The sequence below is a fragment of the Hyperoodon ampullatus genome (assembly GCF_949752795.1).
Source record: "Hyperoodon ampullatus genome assembly, chromosome: 5".
Lineage (NCBI taxonomy): Eukaryota > Metazoa > Chordata > Mammalia > Artiodactyla > Ziphiidae > Hyperoodon > Hyperoodon ampullatus.
The window spans coordinates 16,925,585-16,952,430 of NC_136918.1; the positions used below are offsets into that span (position 1 = coordinate 16,925,585).

Genomic DNA, 26,846 nt, shown 5'->3' on the forward strand with positions numbered 1-26,846 from the left:
CAGACTCAGCGGCTCTGCAGAAAGTTTATTTACCACTCTTGTCACGCTCCAGGGCCCGTCACGAAGACTGCCTCTGCTTTGTAGCCTCGCCACTTGGATCCCATGACCTCCAAGGCTGCAGTGCCAGGGGAAGGCAGAGCTCGAGCATCGCACGGGAGGGTCTTCAGGACCAGGACCGAAAATGGCCTGGGTCACTTGAGCCTGTGAGTCCCATCAATCCAGACTCACTCCCATGGCCCCAGCTGCAAAGGAGCTGGGAAACGTGCCTCAGCTGTGCTCCTGAGTGGACCGGGGTGGGGAGTGCCTAGCAGTGTCTGCCACAGAGGGCCAGTGGGGAGGGGGTGACAGCCAGAGACCAGGGCGAAGGGAGCGCCTATGTGGGAGCAGACGAGTGTCTACAGCAGCTTCTCCTGGGGTGTCTGGCAGGAATGTGCACCAAACATGGCCCTTCCCCACGGGAAGGCATACTCTTCCTTTTCCTTGGCTAAATGAAAGGATGGCAATTTAAGTGCAATTAGTGAGCTGGGGCATCTTAGAATGCATACCTGTGAATTAGATGTGATAGCCTTTTTTGCACTAGGTAAAGTCCATGACAAACTGGAACCTGAGGAGGCTGCAACGACAGGGCGAGCGGCTTGTGTGCCCTGAGACTGTGTGTCTCTGCTGGGGCATGGGCTTGAATTGCTTGAGGGTCCAGACACCTTCTCTGTGCTCCCCCTTACAAACCAGACTGGAGGAGGGAGGGAACAGAGGCTATATCAGGAGCCCCCGAGACTCTCCCCCTCCTCCAGGATTGGATTGCTGGCTCACAGGGAGAAGAGAACTTGTGCCGAGGGAGGGACACACCCAGCTTGCGACTCATCCTGTTCTATCCGAGTGAGTCGAAGTCCCTCCAACCAAGACTTTATAGTAAAGAGATATTACCCTTTAAGACATGTGCCTTTTAAAAAATTATTGAAGGACTTCCCTGGTGGCGCAGTGGTTGGAAGTCCGCCTGCCGATGCAGGGGACGTGGGTTCGTGCCCTGGTCCGGGAAGATCCCACATGCCGCGGAGCGGCTGGGCCCGTGAGCCATGGCCGCTGGGCCTGCGCGTCCGGAGCCTGTGCTCCGCAACGGGAGAGGCCACAACGGTGAGAGGCCCGTGTACCGAAAAAAAAAAAAATTATTGAAGTGTGATTTACAATAGTGATTTACAATACTGTGTGCCTTTTCATTGTTGGGTGGCTTTCAGAGCACCATAGTTATTCCCCAGGGTCTCTACCGCCATTGTGTGATATTGTCCTGTAGGACCCTCAGGGGACACTTTCTGGAGGTTTCTGACAGGGTCATCCAGTTGGCCTTGGGCTCCTTCGAACTTTCCAAACAGGCCAGTGAGTCCCAGCTCTGGGCATGACACGGCGGGTGTGTCTGGTTATCTAAGGGGGTACGGGGGAATCACAAAGTCTGTAAATCAAAGTGTAAGTGTATTGAGTTTGCATTTTTATCCACAAGGGGGTGTCTTCCTGAGTGGGAATTTTATCCTGGAAGCCAGGGCCCCAGGCCTGCCCAGTCTTTCTCTCTGCTTCAGAGAAGAGCAGGAACCTCTTCTCGAAATTGACCAGCATTGCTCTGTCCTTTGTCCCTTGGAGGAGGGGGCTTATCTGCTGAAGCAGCCATCTGCCCCGAGCCATGAACGACTGCCATGAACCATGAGGAAGGGGGTTGAGAACGGGCGGACCACCAGATCACACCCCGAGCACCCAAATAGCACAGGCTCCTAACATCTAAATGGAAGGGGTCAGGGGCAGCAAGGCAGTTAGAGAAACAGGGCTGGTGGCTTGGGACTGGTCTTGAAGCAGCATTTCTCGAAACCATCACCCTTTTCACCTATACTGGGTCGTGTTGGAAGGGGAAAGGTTGAGGGAAATTGAGAGAGCTTAAGCTTTCTGCTCTCCAGCCTCTCCCTGGCCAGTTGTTCGGGTTGCCATGGGTACATGATTGGGACAGTATCCACTGTAATGGCAGGCTAGTGTAGTCCTCCTAGCTGGGGCACCCTGACGCTGCCACCAGTGTGGACTCCTCCTCCCTCCACCAGAGCTGAGGCGGGCAGACCTCCCCATCTCACCTCTCTCCCTGCAAATGGGCCTCCAGAGAGGAGAGGAATTGCCCCAGGGTTGTGTGCTGTGTGCGTCACCAGCCAAAGTGATCAACCTTGAATGCTTGTAAAATGACATGAGGGCAGCTGCTCTGAAGGAGTCGATGGGACCTCCAGAGCAAAAGACTTGGAAACTGTCAAGTGAGCACAGAGGGAAGGCACCCTCCTGTGCCATGTCCACTGCCGGCTCCGCCCCAGAGGACCCAGCTCTCACAGCTTCTGGCTGTTCTTTCCCACAGCATAATAAGCACTGATGTTCTGGGGGCTGAGGGTGTGTACGGACACCGGGAAAGGAGCCCCCAACCGTGCTGTTGTGTTTGCCGCCCTGGAGCCAGCAGGCGGCCCCGAGTCCCAGAGAGAATGTGAGACAGTGGCTGCCACCTGGGGTGGGAGGTCGGACACAGTGCGACGATTGTCATCCCGAGGCCTCTGATCCCCACAGGGGGAGCCACAGAGAACGTCCTGGCCATATCCCTCTTGGAAGGGTTACCCTCAGGCCATGTGTCACAAACGTTTCATCTGAGAGAAGAGAAGGGGACAGCTTAAGTGCTGTCCTCTGAGGGCCCAGGGTGCATCTGCTTGTATTTTTCTGTTCCACCCAGTTTGCGGGGCTCAGCAGTCCTCTCCTTCCCATCAGGAAGATCGTTAGTTTGCCTATTAGGCTGTCACTGAGGTTTCAGCTGCCGCGCTGAGTTTTCTCTGTTTACAGAACGGAGAACAACCAGGGAGTTGTTTTCTAAAGAAGAAAGCTTCGTGTTAGAAGTTTTTCAAAACGCTGAGAAGAGAGAGAGGGATCCAGTGGGACTCTGGGGACTTCCAGGACCTCAGGCCAGTCACCCTTGGCGGTGAAGTTCCTTGTGCTTTGCTGCCCCCTCCTAGAGGAGCTGCTCTGAAGCAGCAGACGGGACCACGAGATGCTTCTGTATTTAACTGTTTCGTGAAGACTTCCAGAACTAGGCTCCACTAGCCCGTTACTGAAATAAGCATCCTCTTCATCACTAGACTGACTTGTAGTCTTCTAGAAATTCTCCAGATATATTTCCTGAATGAAGGTAGAGAGATTAACATCTGGAAATGGAGTGTTCTGATGTCAGCCTGTGGGCTGCAGGTCACCATCAGAGCAAGTTATTTCTCAGGTAGGCAGACAGTTGTTTTTTTCTTATAAATTGTTCCCGAAGAGAAAACAGTATTTTTTAAAACCAGCACTTTCAAAACCTCTTGTATGGCGGCTGAGTACCGAGCAGCTGTGGTGAGGGGCCTGGTGGTGTGTTCTCTGTCATTCTCGGCCTCTTCCTGAGCGCTTTCTCGAGGGCAGCAGGTGGAGGATAGAGGAACGGTCAGTTCCAGGCTCACTTGCGGCCTTTGGTCAGCGGCAGATCAATTTCATGGGTAATTCAGAAAAAAAAATTGACTTGAGTCATGCTTTTGTGACAGACCAAAACCCAAGATGACAGTGATATCGCTGTAATCCCAGAATGTAATATAATTTCATAATTGGGAATTAGTGCTTGAAAACACTAAAAAGTTAGAAGCAACAGCCCCAATGAGTCATTTCGCATCAAGTTTACTAGGAAGAATCATTTGTCACGATTCCTCAGTGGTCCCAGCAATTACGTCTGTTGAAAGTACTGTGTTTCTTCTTTTTTCCTCTTAGAAGTTTATACATTTTGACCAACAGGCATGGATAGTAAGACTGTGCTTTAAATGACTTTAAAAAAGTGCATTGATATACTTTATCAATGCTCATTTAATGCACTGTCATTTTAGGAAAATGATTCCAGCTCTGTTTTCTGGTACCTGTGGCAACAAATGTGTAGATATATCAGAAAGAGTATTTGTTTGTCTTAAAATATATTCCCCATGCCTTCCAATTCCTCCCTGATGGAGCAGGCATTTTGCACTCTGGTGTGGATATGGAGTAACACTTTGTCCATTCTAGTCAACTGTCTTGACTACCCAGGCGAAGCCATTTCCCACCAGGTTAAACAACCTTCCAAAGCCTTCTTTCTCCTCCCTTTACTTCCTGGCCTGTATCCTTAGTACATAGTTTGTAAACATTACCACAGAGGGTTTGGTACTTTAATTTGTGCATCTAAAAGGTTGGACAAAATTAACCATGTTTGCCCTTCAGTACATTAGATCTGCAGCTACATTCGTTGTCTCTGTGTCTTTAGATTTTGCAAAAGGGAACTGAAATCCAGCAAATCGTATTAGAAGCCCATTCAAAAAGTGAACAAAAAAGCAAATGAAAACCACCCAGAATGAAGTGGTGTATTTTTCACTTTGCGTTTTGTAGGCATAAGTCCCTTCTTTATAATTTGCAATTTTTTCTGAGAGGTGGTGGATTTTCACTTCAGAGGCAAAGAGTATCATGACAAGACAGCCGCAGGAGCCTGCAAGAGAAAGAACAAACAGCATGTTGGGACAAATATTTCCTGATTGTAAGGCACAGGGAAGAGGGTTTGTGTGCAAACTAAAGAAAGCCTTTTCCCGTCATCCTCATTTGCATTCTTCTGCAAAAATATATTTCAAATTTGTAATCACGAGCCTGGTTCTCCAACCGATGGCTGGTAGTGCCTGGGTTATGGCTCTGCGTGAGAAGACTTTCGGGGGTGTTGTGGGTAGATTCAAGCCGATCTTACAAAGACTGGGAGATGTTCCACTTTGCGTGAGGAGAAGGCTGAATTGCTGGGCTCCTTAAAAGCACAGTGGTGGAATCAGGCTATAAAGCAGCCACTGCTATGGTGTGGCTTCAAAAGAACAATTTCTCTGTACTTCACAGGTCATGCAGAAGAAATGGCAGTCATCCAGCCCCCTTGTGAAAGGGCTGAGGGTTTCCTTCAGAAGGCTTACATGGGTTCTCCCCCTCCTTGGGCTCCCACCTGGCCACAGGTGCCCAGACGTGTCCCTGAGCAAAGGCAGCCATGGATAAGGTGTCAAGGCGGAGAGTATCTGTTCTCCTTGTTTGTAATAGAACTCAGGATTTTTACCTGGGCATGTGGCTGACTTGAATGAGGGCTACATTGGTTGAGGGGGACTGGGATGTAGGGGCCGGAAAGTTTCCTTGAAGTGTGCAGTATTAGGGGCCTGCACTCTCTTTCCCCTGTCCTCCTTCCTGTAGCTGAAATATGGATGCAATGGCTGGAGCACCAGCAGACGTTTTGGACAAGGTGGCCTTAGAAATGGAAGCCATGTATTATGGAAAAACAGGAAAGGAGGAATTTTGGATATCAGGCGCTGGGAGCCACCAGTGTCTTCAGTGGACTTTAACCTCTAGATTTTTGTGTGAGAGAATAATAAACATGTATTTTTTTAACCCATTATTAATTAATTAATTAATTTTTGGCTGTGTTGGGTCTCCGTTGCCGCGCGCGGGCTTCCTCTAGTTGCGGCGAGCGGGGGCTTCTCTTCGTTGCGGTGCGTGGGCTTCTCATTGCGGTGGCTTCTCTTGTTGCGGAGCACAGGCTCCAGGTGCGTGGGCTTCAGTAGTTGTGGCACGTGGGCTCAGTAGTTGTGGCTTGCGGGCTCTAGACCTCAGGCTCAGTAGTTGTGGCGCACGGGCTGAGTTGCTCCGCAGCATGTGGGATCTTCCCGGGCCAGGGCTCGAACCCGTGTCCCTTGCATTGGCAGGCAGATTCTTAACTACTGCGCCACCAGGGAAGCCCTATTATTATTATTATTATTATTTTCCCCTTATTTATCACTCATTGGTAGACTAATCTAATCTTAAGTGGTGTGGCTGTGGCCTGGATGAGATCTCTGCAGGCCAGGAGCACGTCATGTTGAGTGGTGCCTGGAAACTCTAATAGTCCCTCTCCCGTGAGGATGGAGAATGAGAGCCCCCCCAGATGGGTGGATGGCACGGGGGCAGAAGCAGGTGGCCAGGGGGGCAGAGTCAGGGGCACCGAGGAGAGCCAGGGCTCCCAGGGCTCCCACAGCTACATCTGCATCCTAGGCCATCACAGCGGGGCGCTAGCTAACAGGAAACTTGCTGAGATGGCTTTCAGACTTTGGTCAAACCAATTTGGGTTCAAACCCTGATTCCGCCAGTAGCTATGTGAAAGTAGTCAAGTTTAACCTCCAAGTCTCCACTTCCTTGTCTATAAAATGTGGACAATAAAGATGATTCAAGATTAACACTTGGTATTAGAATTGGCACATAGAAGTGCTCACTAACTGGTAGCTGTTCCTCTGGTTTTTATGTATTTTTTCGTCTTGCAAGTCTTTACCATCATCCCTTGCTTCGTTCCACCACACGCCAAAAAACCCCCTGAATCCATCAGAGAGGCCACCACAGAGAACATACTGATATTATAGTGCCCCGTTCCTCCACAGGCTCTCCCATTAGGTTTATGACTCCTTGAGGAGGGGTAAGTGCTTTTGCCTCCAATTACAGTTAATTCAAATTAACTGTTGCTGCCCCGGGAGCAGCAACATCGTGGCTTCAGTTCCCATTCATTAATTCACTCCTTCATGTGTTCCATTAGACTTATTACGGGCCAAGCATGGGAATAGTGGTGGAGATTTCAACATTAAAGAAAATGCAGATGGTTTCTGCTGTAACAGAGAGTATAATCGGGCAGGGAACTCAGATAAAACAGTTATAAACCAGTCGCAGTGGGTGTCATAGTAAGGGAGGTGCAGGTGGCTATTACTGAGAAGGTGGGCAGCATCCTAGAAGGTCCTTTGGAAGTAGCTGTAGGATAAGTTAGCCAAGGGAGGCTTGGGCTGTGTGGGGAGAACGCTCCAGACATGAGGTGCTGTCATGCATATGATGTTCCCATTCCTTTTCCAAAGGCTGGGTTTGGGTTGGTAAGATGGAGGTGGGGTTGGGCTGGGGGTGAGGAGGAAAGGTGAAATTCCATTTCTTCTGTGAGAATTTCACCTGGGACCGGCTCCCACCAGCTTGAGCCTCACCATCATACATCCCCAAGTAATTAAGTGATATAATTTTCTTGAAGCTTCACTTCCCACCAGCCTTGGAGAATATTCCTTTGTAAAAATTGTCAGCCTATTTTTGTATTCTGAGCTTAAAACCAGAGCTCTCCCGTGGCAATACTGTATTATTCCTTTATTGTTAGATCCAACAAAAAGGCTGAGATGCTGTTTTCTCTTTATCTTTTATTTGAAAATTGTGGAGAAAATGCCATTGCTTTTACAAGAACCTCTTCGTGTGAGGAGATGGTGAATTTCAGACAGAAGCGAAACACTGTATTTCCCTGGTGCTTGAAAGGAAAATTCAAGCTCGGTTTCCTTTTTCAAGTTGTTAAATATTTTAGAGGTACTGCTTTGTTAAGGAGAAAGCATCACACTGAGACTGCATTTCAAATTCTTAAAGTAAAAGTTGCTTGGGTATCTAAGACCCATAGCCCTTTGCTGGAGCTGATACTTCAAGCATGCAAGCTTCCCAAACACGATGTAGTGACTAAGAGGATGGTCTGAGATTCTGCTCTGGAGTCTGGGGTTATCCATGAGGTCAACTTGGTCATTTCAGAGTCAGAGCATGGACACCCAGCCTGAGTCTCTGCCAACCCCTCAGCGACACTAGGACACGCGGAGGGAAACAACTCAGTGTGAATTTAGGATATTTTTGCCTCTCTCTGTCCCTGGCTCTAAAGGAAATGTGGGACCACCAATACCTATTTATGGCTTATGGACCAAAAGATACCCAGGAAGAGTTTCTGTTTGTGGCCTGGCCGCTGGGGACACGAAGAGAGGTGTGTAAGGGATGTGAGTGGTGGTGGAAACAGGGCTCAACACGTTTTCCGGTCTGGCCCTTTGCTTCCAGCAAGGGGGCTCCTGCTATGGGTCCCACATTTAGAGGGTCCTCCTCTCTCTCCTGTTGACACCCCTCCCCATGGGGTGAGGAATGCTAGATGTCAGTGGGATGGGGCCATCTGGAGTCCCTGACCACATGCCAGATGGTACCCCTGGGACCCAGGAATTTCCTCCGCAAACAGCCCTGAGCCTACTTCCTGGGCTGGCACGAGCATCTTCCCTGGGTCCATTTACACAGGGGTGGATTTTGTGGCTTCTGCTGTACAGGCCTGAGGGTGGCCAAGGAACAGCTGTTTGGGGGGCGTGGTCAGAACTCGGATACGCGGTGGAGTGTTCACACACTTATGCTCGAGGCCCTTTACAGCGTGGATGGAACCAGCCACGGGAAGAGAGACGAATAGACAGGGCTCGGCCCTCCTCTCATCACCACATCAGGTGCAGAATTCCCAGGGCTCAAGAAGTCTAAATTGGAATCTGGCCTCCAGGTCCAGGTCCTAGAGAGACGTGTGTCAAGGGTGAAGGAGAAACATGTCTCACTGAATAGTCTATTAGCTTATAACTTTTAAATGTTGAGATACGTGGTATGTGGGCTTTCATTTGTGTTCTTGCCCAAGGGTTAGGATCAAGCCTGCATACTTCCTCCCAGTTACCTAAGAGCCCAAACTCAGCTGGGGCCATTTGGACAGATTTCCCCCTTGTCTGTCTATCTGACCAACACTGCTCCAGCTCATAAGAAAGGTTAAAGTACACCAAATTTAGGGAAACCCGACGAGCCTTGCTCAAGCTAGAATTTGGAATATAACCAGGCTGCCGGGTGTCTTACTCAAAGACGAGCCATTTTCCTTTCACGTGTTTGATTTCCCCACCATCTGGCTGATACCGTAGTGGTTTTTTCCCTTCCCCTTTTAATGACTTTGATTACTGAGTTAATTTCTGACTGAATAGGAGAGCTGAGTTATAGGGCTGTCACACCATGAATTATCAGTCAATTAACAAACATGTGTCATGTAGTAGACACTACACACTCAGGGGTCTCCTCTGGCAGCTGAGACTACAGCATCGGTCACCTCTCCCCTCCAGTCCCTTGCAATATAGGAAATGAAGGTCACAGCCAACAAGAAAGCTGCTTCTTTATCCCTCGGTGAACCCTGAGAGTGACTATACTTTATGGGTGGGAAGATCCTGCCAGGCTCCATGGGAGTCTAGGGTACCATGGGTTTCAGTAGAAATGTGTTCTCAAAGGTGAAAAACAAACCTCTGAAACTTTCTCCTATTATCACTAAGATTGCATCTGGGAAATAGTAAATTAGAATTTCTATTCCATTTAAAGTAATGGCCAAGATTTCCAGAAAGCTAACATGTCATTTTTTTTTTTTTTTTTTTTTTTTTTTTTTTTTGGTGGTACACGGGCCTCTCACTGTTGTGGCCTCTCCCGTTGCAGAGCACAGGCTCCGGACGCGCAGGCTCAGCGGCCATGGCTCACGGGCCCAGCCGCTCCGCGGCATGTGGGATCTTCCCGGACCGGGGCACAAACCCGTGTCCCCTGCATCGGCAGGCGGACTCTCAACCACTGCGCCACCAGGGAAGCCCTAACATGTCATCTTTAAACTCTCTTAGAGATGATGAGGGGAAGCAGGATTTGCCACTCCCAAATATACCACTTCAACAGATTGATTATTTTGAATTAAAGTTACTTAAGAAACAACTAGTGCAAGAAGGACCCTCTGACCTTCCTCTGTCTCCCTGAAATCAGGAAATAAGTTTCCCATGTGAAACGTACCCTCCCTGCACCTGGAGGGTAGAAGGCATCCTTATCACCAGAGATAGGGAATTCGGGGCCGAGATGGCTGTGTAAACAAACCTTGCTACTTCTTCACTAATTTACTATCCCAAGCCCAAACTACTTTGGTCAATTTTTCACAAATTTATTGTTTCTTTTGTCTGAAAGGTATAAACGTGGCCTGCTTGGGTCAGTTCTTTGAGTCTCATATTTTATGAGCTCCTGTATGTATGAAACTAAATTTGTTCTTCTCCTGTTAACCTGTCTTATGTCAATTTAATTATGAGGCCGCCAAAGAACGTGGAAGGGAAGAGTGAAAACTTTTTCTCCCCTACCATGACAACTGTGAGAGGCATTCCATTTCCTCTACAGAATGATAAGTTGAAAATTTCCTTCTTTAAGGGGTCTTGAGAGATGATACATGGGGTTGAAAAAGCCACAACGTTTCAGGTGTAAGTGCTAATTTTCTGTGAAATTATGTAATCTCACTAGAAAGTCAGTTATTATTGGTGAGGTCTCCAGCCATGATTTCTTCCCCAAATGGAGGCTGCTCCAGTTCCAAACTGCTTTAGAGACCGATGGCTACCATCTAGACTAGTAAAACAAGCTAATACCTAAGAGTAGATTTTGAGGTCATGATGGAGAGGAATTTGGTCACGTATTTCCAAAGAGCAGGTGTGGAGGAAGTTATAACGCCAGTTGGGTTCAGCTTTTCCCCTTCTCCTGTGATATAATGTCTTCTGTAATGGAGAGTTGAAGAGCCCATATCTAACTTAAGTTTTACAAATGTCATGTTAGTGAGAAGAGTAATTCATGCAAAGATCTTTTTCTCATTTGAACTGATTTTCAGAAAAGGAGATTGTCATGTGTTGCTAGAAAACATGTAGAGCTGCTTCTGTTTTATTCAGTTACCAACAAATACTTATTGGAGGCTGACTGAACTATTCTGGGCCCTGGGGATACAGCGCTGAATAAAGCAGACAAAAATCCCTATCTTCATGGAGCTCCCAGTGGTAGAGACAGTGGAGAGAGAGGCTATAACAAAATAAGTAATTCCATTCTGTAGTTTATCAGAGTGTGATGTGTACTAAGGAGAATAAACTAAAGCAGGGAAGAGGGATGGCCTGGGGAGGCCTCAGAGAGAAGCCGACACTTTAGTGCCTCTTGAAGAAGTCAGGGGGTGAGAAGGTAGGTATTTGAGGGGAAGAGCATTTCAAGCTGAGGGAACAGCGAGTGCAAAGGGAACCGGGGGATTTGAGCAGAGAGAAGAAGAGGACCAGGCAGAGGGGAGTAAGAGGTGAGGCATGTGTGCGGGTTTCTAGGGTGGGCAACAGCAAGTGCTGCTTTGGCGGTCGTAGCAAGGACTTGGGTTGTGACTCTAAATGAAACAGAGGGGAGACACGTGTGCATGTTCTGAACAGGGAAGGAGTCTCTTTGCAGTTGTGACAGGACAAGATCGAGCATCTCCTTGCACCAGGTCCTGCACGGCCGGGCCCTGTGCAAAGTGAGTTAAACAGTCCTTCTGTTGCGTCCTTGCCGTGAATGACCTGAATGCAATCCCGTCACTACGGTTCTGTCTCTTCAGATGCTGCCCTGTATCTCAAGACAAAATTCCTTGTCCGTTGACCATCACGGGCTGGCTACTATTACTTCTCTTCCTTCTGTGGCCTCCTTCCAAAGTTTATGCTGAGAAACTAGTCTTTTTGTGGCTGACTTTTCCTACCACCAATCCTATCCTTCCTCGGGCTCTGTGGCTTTAATGCCCAGGTGTCCCTGGATCTTTCTCAGACTCTGAACAACAGCTCCTCCATAAGGACTGAAGTGGAACTAAGTTGCAGATGGTTTTTCACTAACCGTTGCAGATTAATATGCCCTAGACTTATTACAGAGGCCGGGATATTATTAATACTGAAACTGATATATAACGTTAAGCATCCTTCTATTTCTGTACTGCTCTTTGTTTTCCTGTCTTCTTGTTTTACATATGACTGAGCTTATTTATGTTCCATGCCACGGCTGTAATTTTCGTAATTAATTATGTCCACATTAGGAGTGTCCCCTTTTTAAAGAAAGGCGGTTATTTTCTTTGTTTGCCTTGCTTGGTGTAACTCAAACATGATGCTACATGTAAGAGAAGGCATAATAAGTACACGCTGCAATAAGTCCACATTTCGGTGGTTTTCATCACCTCTAAAAGGCCTGAACCAATACATTTCATAGCATCCTCAGGGAATATTCCCTGAACTGTCTAGGATGTTCCACTAAGGATCCATGGCAAGTCTTCCACGTAACCTGCTCTCTTACACGCATATGTGGGTTAGACTCTCTATCATCAATTGGGAACCTTCTCGAATGGAATGTATAAAAGGCGTATATCAGTGCTCCAGTGTGAAACTATGGGTCTAGTTGCTGCTTTACTCAGCTCCTCCTATTTGGGCACCTGCTCTTTCTCTACCTCCTTAATTTGAGTGCCTCTCTCTCTCCTACTGTGTTATAAACCTTGAGGAAAGTGTTTTTCACCCTGTTTTCCCCATTCTGCCTTCCCCTAACACCCTTCCCCCCCTCATTGAGTCTCGCAGGGGACCTCCCTTTCTCATACTTCATTGTTGATCTGTACTTTTTTTTTTTTAACTTTTAATTGGAGTAAAGTTGATTTACAATGTCGTGTTAGTGTCTGGTGTACAGCAAAATGATTCAGTTATTTATATATATATGCATGTTTGTATGTATATATATTCTTTTTCATATTCTTTTCCATTATGGTTTATTACAGGATACTGACTATGGTTCCCTGTGCTCTACAGTAGGCCTTGCTGTTTATCTGTTTTATATCTAGTTGTCAGTATCTGCTAATCCCAGACTCCTAATTTATCCCTTCCCCACCCCCTTCCCCCTTTGGTAACCATAAGTTGGTTTTCTATTGTTGGCCTGTACTCTTGAAACGTCCCCCTCCTGTAGCCTCTGGGACACCACGTCTCCTGATTTTCCTTCTTCCTCTCCAGACACACCTAGTCAGTGTCCTTTGCTGCCTCCTTCTCCTCTTTCTTCTCAACCCCAAAATTAACTGATGGTGTTATTCAGAGATTGGTCCTAGGCCAATTTTTCTCTATCTACATTCTCCTCCTAGATGATCTCACCCATTTTCATTGCTTTGAATGATATCTATGTCCTGACAACTCTTAAATTTATGTTTTTTTGTCTAGACCTCTTCTCTGAGCTCCAGACTCATATATCTGACTGTCTGCTTGACATGTCCTCTTGAACATGTCATAGGATCTCAAACTTGACATGCCCTAAATGGAACACTTGATTTCTAATGCTAAGCTCCTCTCCCCACTTCTTTTTTGCCCTAAACTCTAAGCCTGTTCCTCCCCTGTCTTATTCAGCTTGGTTAATGCCACCACTGTCTACTAATTGCTTAAGCTACCTACAAAATATTTTGGATCTACTTTCAAAATGTTTTTAGAATACATTCATCTGTCTCCATCTCCAATGCAATAGCTTAGTCTTTCACCAGACATTTCTTAAAAGGGAAATCAGTTGGACTTCCCTGGTGGTGCAGTGGTTGAGAATCTGCCTGCCAATGCAGAGGACACAGGTTTGAGCCCTGGTCTGGGAAGATCCCATGTGCCAGGGAACAACGAAGCCCGTGCGCCACAACTACTGAGCCTGCGAGCCACAACTACTGAAGCCTGCATGCCACAACTACTGAAGCCCACGCGCCTAGAGTCCGTGCTCCACAACAAGAGAAGCCACAGCAATGAGAAGCTTGTGCACCACAACGAAGAGTAGACTCCGCTCGCCGCAACTAGAGAAAGCCCATGTGCAGCAACGAAGACCCAATACAGCCAAAAATAAAATAAATAAATTTATAAAAAATTAAAAGGTAAATCAGCTATCAGACAGCTTCTTTTTTTTTTTTTTTTTTTTTTTTTTTTGGCGTTACACGGGCCTCTCACCGTTGTGGCCTCTCCCATTGTGGAGCACAGGCTCCAGACGCGCAGGCTCAGCGGCCATGGCTCACGGGCCCAGCCGCTCCGTGGCATGTGGGATCTTCCCGGACTGGGGCACGAACCTGTGTCCCCTGCATCGGCAGGCGGACTCTCAACCACTGCACCACCTGGGAAGCCCCCAGACAGCTTCTTAAGGACCTTCAGAAGTGTCTCATTGCAATCAGAATCCATTCTGAAAGGCTTGCCGTGGCTTTTGAGGTCTGACATTAACTGACACCAACTGATCTAATTTTTTTTTTTTGGCCATTTTCCCCTCACTGCCTGTTCTCTAGCCACATGGGCCTTCTTTCAGTGCCTACAACAAGCTGGCCTCTTTCCCTAGCATCCTCATGTGTGTTTTTTCCTCTCCTTGGGAAGTTCTCTGAGGATCCTTAGCTCTTCTGTATCTTTAGAACTCAGCTACCTGGAGTAGCCTTTGCCGACCACCATATCAAGACCCGGTCTTCCCTTCCCTTCATTCTCTATCATGACAGCCTGTTCATCACCCTTATTGTGATCTTTAATTCCCTATGTAAACTTCTGTTGACTCTCCCACTAGATTTTAGGCTCCACGAAGGCAGGACTGTGTGCCTGATGGGTTGTGGTAACACCAGTACCTCTCATAATGGCTGCCTCATGGTGGCACTCAGTCAGCGTTTGTTGAATAAATGAAATGAGCGCACCCGTATCAGTGGTTCTTGACACTGGTCACACATTAGAATTATTACCTATGAAACCTTAAAAAAAAAAAAAAAGACCAGTGCCCAGGCTCCACCCCCAGAGACTCCAATTTGTGATGTGGGACCCAGCATCAGTATTTTTGGAACTTCCTTCTGGTGATTCTAATGCACGGTCCGGGAAGAGAATCACTGTCCAAAATGAACCATGGGAGATCACTAAGATATTACTAAAATCCTAACTCAGGGAAAGACTTCTCAGGCCTGGGTTATGATTGACAAGATGAGAAAGAGCAAATTAACTGACTTGGGTGGGTTTCATGGAACAATGATAGTGTGAAGAAAAGGTACACGAAGAAGGCTGAGGAATGTGAGCCAGACTGAGGGCCATGAGAAGTGGAAGGCACTTTTCTGGTCCAGGAGGGCAACAGGATATTGGGCCACAAGGACAAGTAGGCTGTGGTGACTGAAACCTTGCTGACCTCATCCAGAAGTTGGTGCCCCTTCCTTTTCTCCCCCTGAGGTCTGGCTTGCAGTGCATCAGGGAACACAAGGAGATACCCACAGCATTGTTACTCTAGACAGCATGCAAGGTCCCAGACAGACCAGCAGGAAGAGCTCTTTTCCCTTCTCTTCCCCGCAAGGAGGATGCCAAGCCTGGGGGTCCCATCCAGCAGGGAGGTAGACAGCTGAAGAAAGAGCCCTGGCGTGACATCAGCACAAGGAAAGGTGACATCTTGGGGAACCCAGGGCTGAGTAGGAGGAGAAGAAGGAAAGGGAGGAAGGAGTTTTTCTCTGCTGGCTAGGAGGGAGGCTGCCGGGGTAGAGAAACAGGGGAGGAAACTCAGCAGAAGAGAGCTGCCCCAGGGGAAGGAGGTCTCTAGTGAAGTGTGACTCCCGCGGGCATTAAGGGACCCCCCTGCCCCCGCCCCCACCAATACAGACTCTGGCCTCTGAGTGTGTGATTCATTGGCTCACTTTCCGAGTGTTTGTTATAAGCGCCGTGAAATCCCCATCTTTCCACGAGTGGGGTTTAAAGCTGGGGTCTCTGTGAATATTACAACTTTCAATAAACTTTTCCAAGCCTCCAGGGGCTTACGGGTACTATATGTAGATCAAAGGGAATGAAGTAGTTAGTCTGTGATTCAAGAGTGACCTGTTACCTCTAGAGGTCACAAACTATCAGTCCATCTGACCTTCAAACATGTTTCGGTGTCAGGCACAGTTTTTAAAAAATTGTTGAAAATTCTGGTTTTTAAAAATAAGAATTCTTATTTTAAAAATAAGAATTTTAGGGCATCCCTGGTGGCGCAGTGGTTGAGAGTCTGCCTGCCGATGCAGGGGACACGGGTTCGTGCCCCGGTCCGGGAAGATCCCACATGCCGCAGAGCGGCTGGGCCCGTGAGCCATGGCCGCTGAGCCTGCGCGTCCGGAGCCTGTGCTCCGCAACGGGAGAGGCCACAAGAGTGAGAGACCCGCGTACCGCAAAAAAAAAAAAAAAAAAAAAAAAAAAGAATTTTATCTGTTTTTAAAAAAAACAGATAATCTGGAAACACTAGGCCTTTATCCTCCGTAAGACACAGATCTGGAGCTGGCTCCTTCTTTCCTTTCTCCCTCTCTCTTCCTTCCCTCATCCACAAACCTTTATTGAGCACCTGCTTTTGCAACAAGTTCAAGGATGAATACAGTACAGTGTGAGTCCAGGGCCTGTGTTCCCGCATATATTTCTGTGCTCAGGTTTTCTTTGCACTAGACTTGGCCAAAAGCCGAGATAAGATCTGGGACTTGGATTAAAGTCTGCATTCTCTAAGTCATCCTGCTTTTCAAATGCCGTTAGTTTGGTCGTCCGTTAGAACGGTCAAATAATTTGTCTTGCAAATGGGCTGTTCTCAGTTTCATTCAGAAGCCAGAGTGTGAGATGGCTGTGCCACTTAATAAGCTGTTGTGTCTTGGCATCAAACCAGCTCTTCCTTTCTGTGCTTTGTGGTGCTGGGTGCAGACTCCCCCCACTCTGGTTCTGCCTTGTCACCTGCCCCAGTCCTACCAACAGGGAGGATACCAGGGCAGCGGAGGAAGGCCTGGCTGGCCTTGCCACGGGGTAGCACTTCTCTGGGCCTCAGCTGAGGAGTTCCCAAGCCCTTTCCACATTGCCAGAGCTGCCTGCTGGTGTCCCATGACAGTGCCATCTCCTCAGTGTACAGTGCCACCTCCTCAGAGGTCTGAAACCCAGTGCCCCGAGGCCTCTCCTCAAGCCTCTAGATTCTGGTAACACTAAACACTTCCCTGGGTTCCCTAGCCCTAGGGCTGGCCACTGCTTTGTGACATTGCCATCTCTGAGTTGCCTCAGCGTCTCCTTGTTTTTCAGTCCTCCAACATCTATTTAATCAACTCCCTATAGCCCTGGTTCTCAAACCTGAACTTGCATCAGAATCACCTGGAGGGCTTGGTAAAACACAGATGGCTGGGCCCTACTGGAGAGTTTCTGATTCTCTCTGGATCTTGTCCCACCGCCTCTGCAGGTCTACTCTGCTAATTCCATCCCATTCGCATTCTGATTCCTCTAACCTGTGCTGTTGAAGTGACCGGCTTAACATCTCCTTCGGGACTTGCTTTCGCAAGTCAGTGAATATGTACTGAATCGTTTACTGTGTGCAGAGGCCCATGCTGGATGCTTTCGCTAGCGATCCAAAGATGAGAAGGACTTAGACACTGCCGTCATAGGGTAATCATTTCTGCACAATTGAAACTGTATTATTTGCTTGTGAAAAATATGGAGAAAATATTAGCAGAAACCCCGCTAGAGAGAGAACTATTTTGATTGGGTAAATTATTTGAATAGCAAGATGTGGATGGCGTAAGACCCCAAGAGGTTGAGACAGGCTGAGACCTGGGACCCTTTGCCAGAGTGCTTGCACCTGGACAAATGTCTCCTCGAGCAAAAGAATACAAAGAAACTACAAGGGGCTAAAAATCACTGCACGCATGTGCACGTGGGGCAAATTATGAACAATAAGATACAAAAAGGTCAAAGCACAACTGCCACTTCTGAGTTGCGGGGAGCAAAAGCGGGGTACTGCGCAGGATCCCTGCACACAGCACCACCAAGGGGGTGAGCAGACCACCTGTCACCCCTCCAGCCTGACCCACCGATCTGCTCCCACCCTCACCCCATTTAAGGAACCGGCTCCCCCCACCTCAGCGAGCAAGCTAGGGCACCTGTTACTTGGTCTTACTCCCTTGTGCTTCAGCACAAGTCCCAGTAAAGCCTTGCCTGAATTCCACATTTTACCAGTTTCTATTGATTAAGGAGCCCAAGAACCCAGGTTGGTAACAAAGGGTGCTCAAGTGATCATGAATAGAGTCTCATATACCGCTTTCTAAGACAAGGGAGCACCCGTTAACTACAAGGCTTTGTTTGATAGAGAGGGAGCTATGAGAGTTTGTGGCTGGAGTTGAATTGTACAGGGAGGAGGGAGTGGTGTCAAGAGAGGGAAGGGGGCTGGTGGCCTGGGGGCTAGCAGCCAAAGGGCAGCTGCAGAGAAGGAAGAGTCTGATATGGATCTTCAATACATTGTTTGCTGGTGTGAGATGTATTCTCTCTCATCTCTCCATGAAATCACTAATACAATTACCTGCTTCCTGGGGATATGACAAAGCATTGAGTCTTTTTTGCAAGTTTGGAGTGGGGTGAAATCAGAGACCTCCCTGAAGGATGGTGCATATGAGTTATGTAGACACTTTTGATTTTCTCATCTCCTTCTCTTTCTTGTAAATATATCCTAAGCACCCTGTGGCACTGACTGGGTTTTATATTGTTTCCCATCAGCCCTAGTTATTGAGTAGGACATGTTTATTAATGAACTAATTTTTGGGTTTAGAGTTTTCTCCTTGCCCAGATACACCTACTTAGGCTACACAAAGACCCTATAGGCCTGAATATGGCAACTCATGTGTGGGTGGAACACTGGCTCTTTACTCTTTTTTGATGGCTTTTATTTATTCTTCTGATTATGAATAAATAAAAGCATATTACTGAATGTTTGGAAATAGTAGAAAGCATGAGAAAAAATGAAAATCACCCATAATTTTACTGCTCAGAGATAACTATTACCAACAGAATACACTCTCTTTCTCTCTATGTGTGTGTATATATATATAATGTATTTATGTATACATATGGAGGCTATATATATGGAGAGTCTATATACAATATATGTATATATTCTCTTTATTTATATATAAAATCAAATTAGGTTCATGTTTATAAAATCTTACATATGGCTTTTTTCACTTAACTTTTTGATACAAGCACTTGTCCTTTTGATTACATCTTCTTCAAAAATATAGTTCAATGCCATCTAATCAAATAGATCACCATAATGAATTTCTTGAATTCCCTATTGTTGGATAATTATAGTTGTCTCCACTTTTTCCTCTCATAGATAGTGCCACTGTGAACATCCACGTATATGTGCTGTCACTTTACATTTGGGTAGCTCTGTCTTTTGCACATTGAAAAGCACATTTGTCTTCAGAGATAGAATTCTGTACTCACCGGAAATGAAGCTCAAGAGATACAACCCCAGTGGACCATGCAGAGTTTCAAAGGGCTTGCCGAAAGCATTGTACATGAAGAAGGCTGTCCCCACCAGGGTTAAAACGATAAGGATCGTGGAGAAAAGAATGACATTGACGTGGATACTCACTGGGATGGCTTTGAGCAAATCTGGGAAAACTGAAGATAAAACAAAGATTAGAGGAAATTTCAACAGAGGTCATCTGCAAGTGTAATTTTAAAAAATTAAATCCCTCTTTTTTTTAACTTCAAAAATCACTAAAATCCTTCAGATGATTACATTCTCACTTACTAATTTACAAGGGATTTACAAAAAGGTTTAAACATGAGATTATTTTATAGAACTCACCAGTAAAAACTAGCAAAGGGGGAGATTTGAGGGAATTTTTTTTTTTTTTTTGCCCTCGGTCATATGTAATTACTTAAATAAACAAGTGCTGGCTTTACAATCAAAATCTATACATTTTGATGACCAAACTTTTAATGACATTTCTCATTAGTCTTTAAAAAAAAAGTCTATCTTAACTTGTAATGACATTTTCAGAACTGGGGGAGTTCAAACATCAGGAGGTTTCTATATTTCCTTTGCTATAAAAACAAAAATTGTTTCTTGTCCACACCAAGATTAAAGAATGGGGTATTTTCAGTCAACTTCAATATTTTGATGTAGCGCAAGCTGTGGGAAAATAATTTCTGGTGATACAAGAAATATTTTCCATTTAGAAAACATGCCAGATCTATTTCTAGATTTTGTGTTCAGGGCAAGTTTTTCTTGTTTGCAGAGGAAATGAAATACTTTATAAATGTAGGATTTCTCTTATCTGGTGAGTCATCAGCATGCTTAGCATCAGTGAATCTGGAAAAACCAAACTGGAGAAGTTTAGTTTAGTCCATTTTAGTTTCCCAAACTTTATTTGTTGAGCACCTGTTGTCTGCCAGACATTGTTCTAGGCACTGGAAATAGAGCCATAAAATAAGATAGACAAGGTCCCTGTTGTCCTATGGAGTTTATAACCTAATGGGAGTTGATAGACAAATAACAGGTAAACAAATGAATGTGATAGTTGATTGCCAAAGAAGGCCACCATCAATTCCCTTCCTCCTTTTACATATATGTCACTTCTGCTTTAAGAGGTAGAATTTATTCCTCAATCCCCTTGAACCTGGGCTGGCTTATGACTGCTTTGACCATTTGAATGTGGCAGCAGAAATACATTGTGCCACTTTCAGGCCTGGCTTATAAGAGGACCAACCATTTCCACTTCTTTTCTCTTGGAGACTTGAGCTGGCATGCAGGAAGTCCAGTTCTCTGCTGGAAAAGGAGGCCACCCGGAGGAGCACTGGGGCACCAGACAAGGGAGGGAAGAACCTTAGACATCCAGCCCAGAAAAGCCTCCAGATGACTCCAACACCAGCTGCTGTTTAACTGCACCAGGGAAAGTCCCAATCAAGAACTGCCCAGCTGAACTGGTAAATTTCTGTTTCAAGCCCCTGAGTTTTGAGCGGCTATTACATACTGATAACAAGACACTTTCAGATTGTGATAATGCTGTGGAGAAAGAAGACAGGGTGATGGGATTTTGAGTGACTGGGTGAGTGGATGAGGGTGGTCAGGAAGGTGACACCTGAGCTGACACCTGAATGTTGAGAAGGAAGTGCCTGTATAAAGATCTGGGGTAGAGCATTGCAGGGAAGAGGAACACAGCTGAGGCAGCAGTGTGCCGGTGTGGGCCACGGTTCCTGGTGAATGAGGTGGAGGAAGAAGTGGGTTGCTATAGGCTGGGATCAGATTCTTGGCACCTACTAGATCCTGGTCTGTTGACCATGGTGGCAGGGGTGGGGTGGTCTGCCTTTAGGCTAAATTCATTTGGAAGCCACTAGAAGTTTTTTTTTTTTTAACATCTTTATTGGAGTATACTTGCTTTACAATGGTGTGTTATTTTCTGCTTTATTTTATTTTTTTCTCTTTTTGCGGTACGCGGGCCTCTCACTGTTGTGGCCTCTCCCGTTGCAGAGCACAGGCTCTGGATGCGCAGGCTCAGCGGCCATGGCTCACGGGCCCAGCCGCTCCGCGGCATATGGGATCCTCCCAGACCGGGGCACGAACCCGTATCCCCTGCATCAGCAGGTGGACTGTCAACCACTGCGGCACCAGGGAGGCCCTATTTTCTGCTTTATAACAAAGTGAATCAGTTATACATATACATATGTTCCCATATCTCTTCTTTCCCACTAGAGGGTTTTAAGTAGGAGAGTGACCTAATCTACTTCATGATGTGAAAAGATTGCTCTGGCTGCTGAGTAATGAGTACACGGGCCGGGGGGGCAGGGGTGAGGGGCGGGCAAGGGTGGAAGCCGGGATATTGGGGGTGGGTGTGGGGAGGTGGCGGGTATTTACAGTGATAAGAGATGGAGGCCTGGCCTAAGGTGTAGCGGTAGAGGTGGTGAGAGCTTGTCAGATGTGGAGATGGAAGATAGAACTTGTTGAAAGAAAGAAATCAAGGGTAACTCCTAGAGTAACTGAATAAATGGTGATGCTATTGAGACAGATAAGTAGAAGGAACAGGTTTGGCCAGGGGAGGGGGAAGTGATGCAAGAGTTCTGCTTTAGATATTTTAAGTTTGAGCTGTGTTTGGGATATCCAAGTAGAGAGGACAAATAGGATTTGTCTGCAGGTCCAGGGAGAGGGTGGAGGTATTTAAGGAGGTGAAACTAGGGTGAGGAAAGCAAGGTACCTAGGGCAAATAGGGAAACTTAAGGAGACAGTCACGCTCTGGGGCCAAGCCTGCCCTTGCACAAGCCCAAGAGTAAATGTCTCCTTAACTTTTATGACCTAGGTGCCTCTGTGGCCTCACCCTGGTTCTGGAGCTCGTATTTAAAGCCAGGGGAGTGGCTATCACCTGTGGAGAAGCTGTAGCTGGAGGAGAGAAGGGCCCAGGAGAGAAAGAGAGCTTGTGAGTTAGGAGCAAATCCATGGATTGGACAGCAGGAGGCCAAGGGAAGAAAATGTTTCAAGGAGGAAGTGGTCAGCTGTGCAAATACATGTCCTAAGGCCACAGCGCTGTGCTCCTGACCACGTGTCAGAAAGCACCCAGGTGAAGGAGTTGCAACCCGGTTGAAGGGTTCAGAACAAACCCTTCACCACTGCTAGATATAACTAACTACATCCAGACATGCATAAAACATGCTTAGTGCTATCAGGTAGGGAACATCCTCTTCGCGAGTACAGACAAGGTCATTTGTTTGTGCTCTGCTGGCGCTCACTCAGGGTCCTTGCTCAGAAGTCATGGGCAGGTCATTTGACTACTGAGGTTTACTTGCGCTATATTTCTTTTACCTTCCCATAAGAGAAATGCACACTAAATCTATGAGATACCATTTTCCACAAATCATATTTACAAAGATGAAAACGTTTAGTGATATCCTGTGTGAGCTAAGGTGTAGGGAAATGGAGACCCTTGTGCACTTTTCTTGGGAGTGTAAATTGGTACAGTTTCCTCTGGGGCAGTTGGGCACTGCCTATAAAGAATGAAAATGCACATATCTTTTAGCTCAGCAATTTTACTTCCAGGAGTTTATCCTATGGATATTTTGCATATGAATCCAATAAAATATTACAAGGATATACATGGCAGCATTTTTTTGGTAAAAACAAAAGGTTGGAAATAACTTACATGTCTATCAGTATGGCATCCATACAATAGAATTAAGTCAATGATTTCAAACAATGAAGCAAATCTTTAAGAACAGGTACGGAATTATCATCAAAAATGCGATGTTAGATGAAAAAAACACACCAAACAGAGAAAAGTGCCTCATTCTATCATTTGGGAAAAAGCCAAAGGAGAATGTATATAATAACAAGTAATTATTTAGGTACTTAACTTATCTGATTTAATTCTCTCAGCAATACCATGAGGTAGGTACTATTATTAGTTCTATTTACCAGAGGAAAAAACTGGGGCTCAGAGACGATGTGCCCAAGATTTTTACTTAGTAAGTGGCAGAGTACAGACTTGAACTCATGTCCTCACTCTTATCTACCAGGCTACAGCCTGGGGACAGGCATGCTTGTCTAGGTAGAGACTATTTCTAGAGGATTACACATGAAACTGGTAACACTGCTTCTGGGGGAGGAGACTGAGGGATATTTCATTATGTACCTTTTAGTACAGTTTGGAAAAAATTTTTTTACCACTCTGCAAGCATCATCTATTCAATAAATACATGAATACTTTAAAAAAGCAATTAAAAGGATAAATGAAGACAAAAAATTCCCACAACTGTTCTAGATTAAAAGACACTTAGGAGATGTACTAACCAAATGCAACGTATAGGGATTATTTGGGATCTGAACAAAACTTTATGAAAGACATTTTGAGATAACCAAGGAAAATTGAACAGGGACTGAGTTTTAGATGATATTACATAACTATTATTGATTTTGTTGGTTATGTTAAAGGTATTGTGTCTTGAAAAGTCCTTATCAATTAGAAATTGGATGGATGGACAGATGGCTGGCTGGCTGGATGGATAGATAAAGATAAAATAAGAAAACGCCTCTGCTTTGTTTGGAAGAGGGTGCAGGGTGCGGGGTGTGGAAGTGCACAGGGGCTGAGCCTCGACTGTCAGTGATTGTACTGGTCCACGCTGCCCTGTGCTCTGGGGGTGCAGAGTGAAACAGCTGGTCTATGATCACCAGCCCTCCAGAGATTCCAACTGCTGAGATAGCTCCATCAATCCAACCCGTTATTCTTACACTTGGTTAGCTGTTGACTTGGTTTTGATTAGCAGTTATCAAAAACCTTGCTTCCTTCCATCTCCCCACTTGTAGAAAATGTAGCCACCTCTTTGTGTCTGATGGGGCAGCTAGGTGGAGCCCGTCTGAAAATTGAGGTTTGTTACCAAATTGAAACAAAGGCAGAAGAAATTGCACTGATTTGCCTCCTGGAAAGAAAAGCCAGAAGCTAAAATAAATTTCATGTGGAGCATATTAATTCTTATGAAGTCTCTTAAAATTCCTACTCTTGTGAGAAAGTCACCCAGGAGTACACTAATCCCTGCATGTTATGCTTACATTTTATCAGGTTTCTTTGTTTGATGAAAATTCCCTGAGTCTGTAATGACCAATCAGAACTCTGAGAACAACCCTCCGTTTTCCAGCCAACACTAATAGGAGTTTTCCTTTGCGGAAGATGACAGCAGACCATTCAAATAAATATTGGGAGGTGTCACTTTAATGATATTGGATATTGTGTCTCTAGGAGGTAGATTTGTTCGGTCCTTTCCATTCTTTGAGGGGTAGGATTACAACACAGAAAAAGGATTTGAACATTTTGATCTGTGGAGGGGCTGTCATTAATCCAGCGTTGCTTCTGGCCTTGAGAAATTACTTGATTAGCTGTTGACAAGGGGAAGGGAGTTATTTATGAAGACGGGCAGCCGATGCCACGTTAGCAGCACAGGCTTGGTCTGTGGGTTCAGCATTACTCTCTCTCTCTTTCATTCCCTTATCACTGATTTCCTCCATTCTGTCTATGAGTCCATGTGTCTAGGTCTCCTTATCCTTCAACCACCCCAAACCCCTAATTACCCTTCTTTTCTCTTCATTATTTCATTACCAGACTTCCTCAAAGAGAAATATGTGAGTAATAATAATACGAATAAAAATAACAGCCACTAATTATATGGCATTCGCTGTGTACCATGTGCTTTAGGAATATTGCATAAATCAACACACTTAATTCTTACAACAATATAAGGAAAGTACTATTTTATCCTTCGTGTACAGGTTAAAAAAAAAAAGCACAGAGAAGTTGAGTAATTTATGTAAAGTCACACAGTGGCATTGCTGCCTTGGCTTTTACTTTCTCCCCCTATTGTTAAGACCAAAGTAAAATTAACACAGTAAAAAATTCTCTTTTTAGCGTACAGTTCTGTGAGTTTTGACAAATGCTTACGATCCTGTGACCACCACCACAATCAGGTTATGGAACTATTACACATTTCCCAAAACTTCCTGTTCCCCCTTTGTAGTCAACCCGTCCTCCACCCCCAGCTCCTATATGTGTGACTTTATAAGAAACTGCCAAGTGTTTTCCACAGTGGCTGTACCATTTCACCTTCCCACCTGCAATGCATGAGGGTCCCAGTCGTTCTGCATTCTTACTGGCACTTGGCAGGTTTTTAAAAATTGTAGTCATTTAATAGAAGTGTAGTTTATCTTGTAGCTTTAATTTGCATTTGCCAAATGACTAATGATGTTGAGCATCCTTCTGTGAGTTTACTTGCCTTCCATATATCTTTTTTGTTGAAGTGTCTGTTCATATCTTCTGTGCAATTTTTTTTTTTTTTTTTTTTTTTTTTTTTTTTTTTTTTTTTTTTTTTTTTTTTTTTTGCGGTACGCAGGCCTCTCTCTGTTGCGGCCTCTCCCGTTGCGGAGCACAGGCTCTGGATGCGTAGGCTCAGCGGCCATGGCTCACGGGCCCAGCCACTCCGCAGTATGTGGGATCTTCCCGGACCGGGGCACGAACCCGTGTCCCCTGCATCGGCAGGCGGACTCTCAACCACTGCGCCACCAGGGAAGCCCTTCTGTGCATTTTTTATTGAATTGTTTATTACTAGTATTATTGAGTTTTGAGAATTGTTTATGCATGCTGGATACAAGCCCTTTATCAGATAAGTAATTCACAAATATTTTCTCTGAGTTTGTGACTTGTCTTTTCATTCTCTTATCAGTATCTTTTGAAGAGCAGCCCTTATTTTTCTGAATTCCAATTTATGAGTTTTTTTCTTTTATGTATCACATTTAGAGGTCAAATCTAAGCAGTCTTTCCCTAATGCAAGGTCACAAATAATTTCCTGTATGTTTTTCTTCTAGACATTTTTTGGCTTTAGGTTTACATTTAAGTCTATGATCCATTTTGAGTTATTTTTTGTATATGGCCAAGGTTAAAATTTTTTTTTGCATATGAATATCCAATTGTTTCAGTACTTAAAAAGCTGACCATAGACTTAACATATGACCCAGCAATCCCACTCCTAGATATTTGCCTAACAGCATTAAAAACATATGTCCACTCACAAATCTGTATGTAAATGTTTATAGTGGCTTTATTCATATTTGCTAAAAACTGAAACACATCTTAAATATTCATCAGCTGGTGAATGGACAAACAAGCTGTGACCTGTCCATAAAACAAAATACTACTTAGTAATACAAAGGAACAGACTGTGGGTGCATACAATAGGATGGGTGTACTGAAATGCGTTATGCTAACTGAAAGTAAGTGAATTCAAAAGGCTGCGCATTGTATGATTCCATATATGTGATATTCTGGAAAAAGCAAAATGATAAGGACAGAAAACAGATCAGTGGTTGCCCAGGGTTGGAGGGGAGGGGAGGATATTGACCACAAAGGGGCACCAGGGATATCTGGGGGGTAATGGAAGTGTTCTATATCTTGATTGTGGTGGTATTTACATGCCTCTATGCATCAGTCAAAATTCATAGACCTGTACACCTAAAAAGGATGAGGTGTATTGTATGTAGTTATACCTCTATAAGCCTTACTGAAAACAAAAAAAAAGCAGGAGGAACAAGGTCTAGAATGAGCAGGGTCCTCCAGACGGGAGTGATAGCCTCAGCAAAGGTGACCATTTGGCATGGAGGAAGGAAGACCTTAGTTAGAGAGAAGAAAAGGATCACTGGGCCAAGAGTCAGGCGCCCAGGTTCTGGTCCATTATGGGACCCTGAGCAGGTTAATTGGTCCCTCTTTCTCTCTGTAAAATGAGAGTGTTCCATGGGCAGCCTGGGAAATGACCAGGCATTTGAAATTTGACAAAAGAAGTTCATGTTTCAGCTTCTTTTCTAACTCTCTGAACTCCCTAAACCTTGATTTCCTTATC

The 26,846-nt window shown here is 45.5% G+C and overlaps 1 protein-coding gene across 3 annotated transcripts in view; it reads right to left on the reverse strand.

The window, feature by feature from the left end:
• Window positions 1-4,262: 4,262 nt before the first annotated feature.
• The window catches only part of CLRN1 (clarin 1), a gene marked incomplete at both ends in the record, with an annotated part of 38,520 nt that continues 15,936 nt past the window's right edge, over window positions 4,263-26,846 (reverse strand). The window contains 2 exons of one of the 3 annotated variants that reach the window (XM_079704717.1): window positions 4,263-4,528; window positions 18,918-19,097. In XM_079704717.1, coding sequence (XP_079560843.1) covers window positions 4,263-4,528; window positions 18,918-19,097 — 446 coding nt within the window. Of the gene's footprint in view, window positions 4,571-18,917; window positions 19,098-26,846 lie in introns of all 3 variants that reach the window. The other 2 variants (XM_079704716.1, XM_079704718.1) reach the window with 2 other exon arrangements.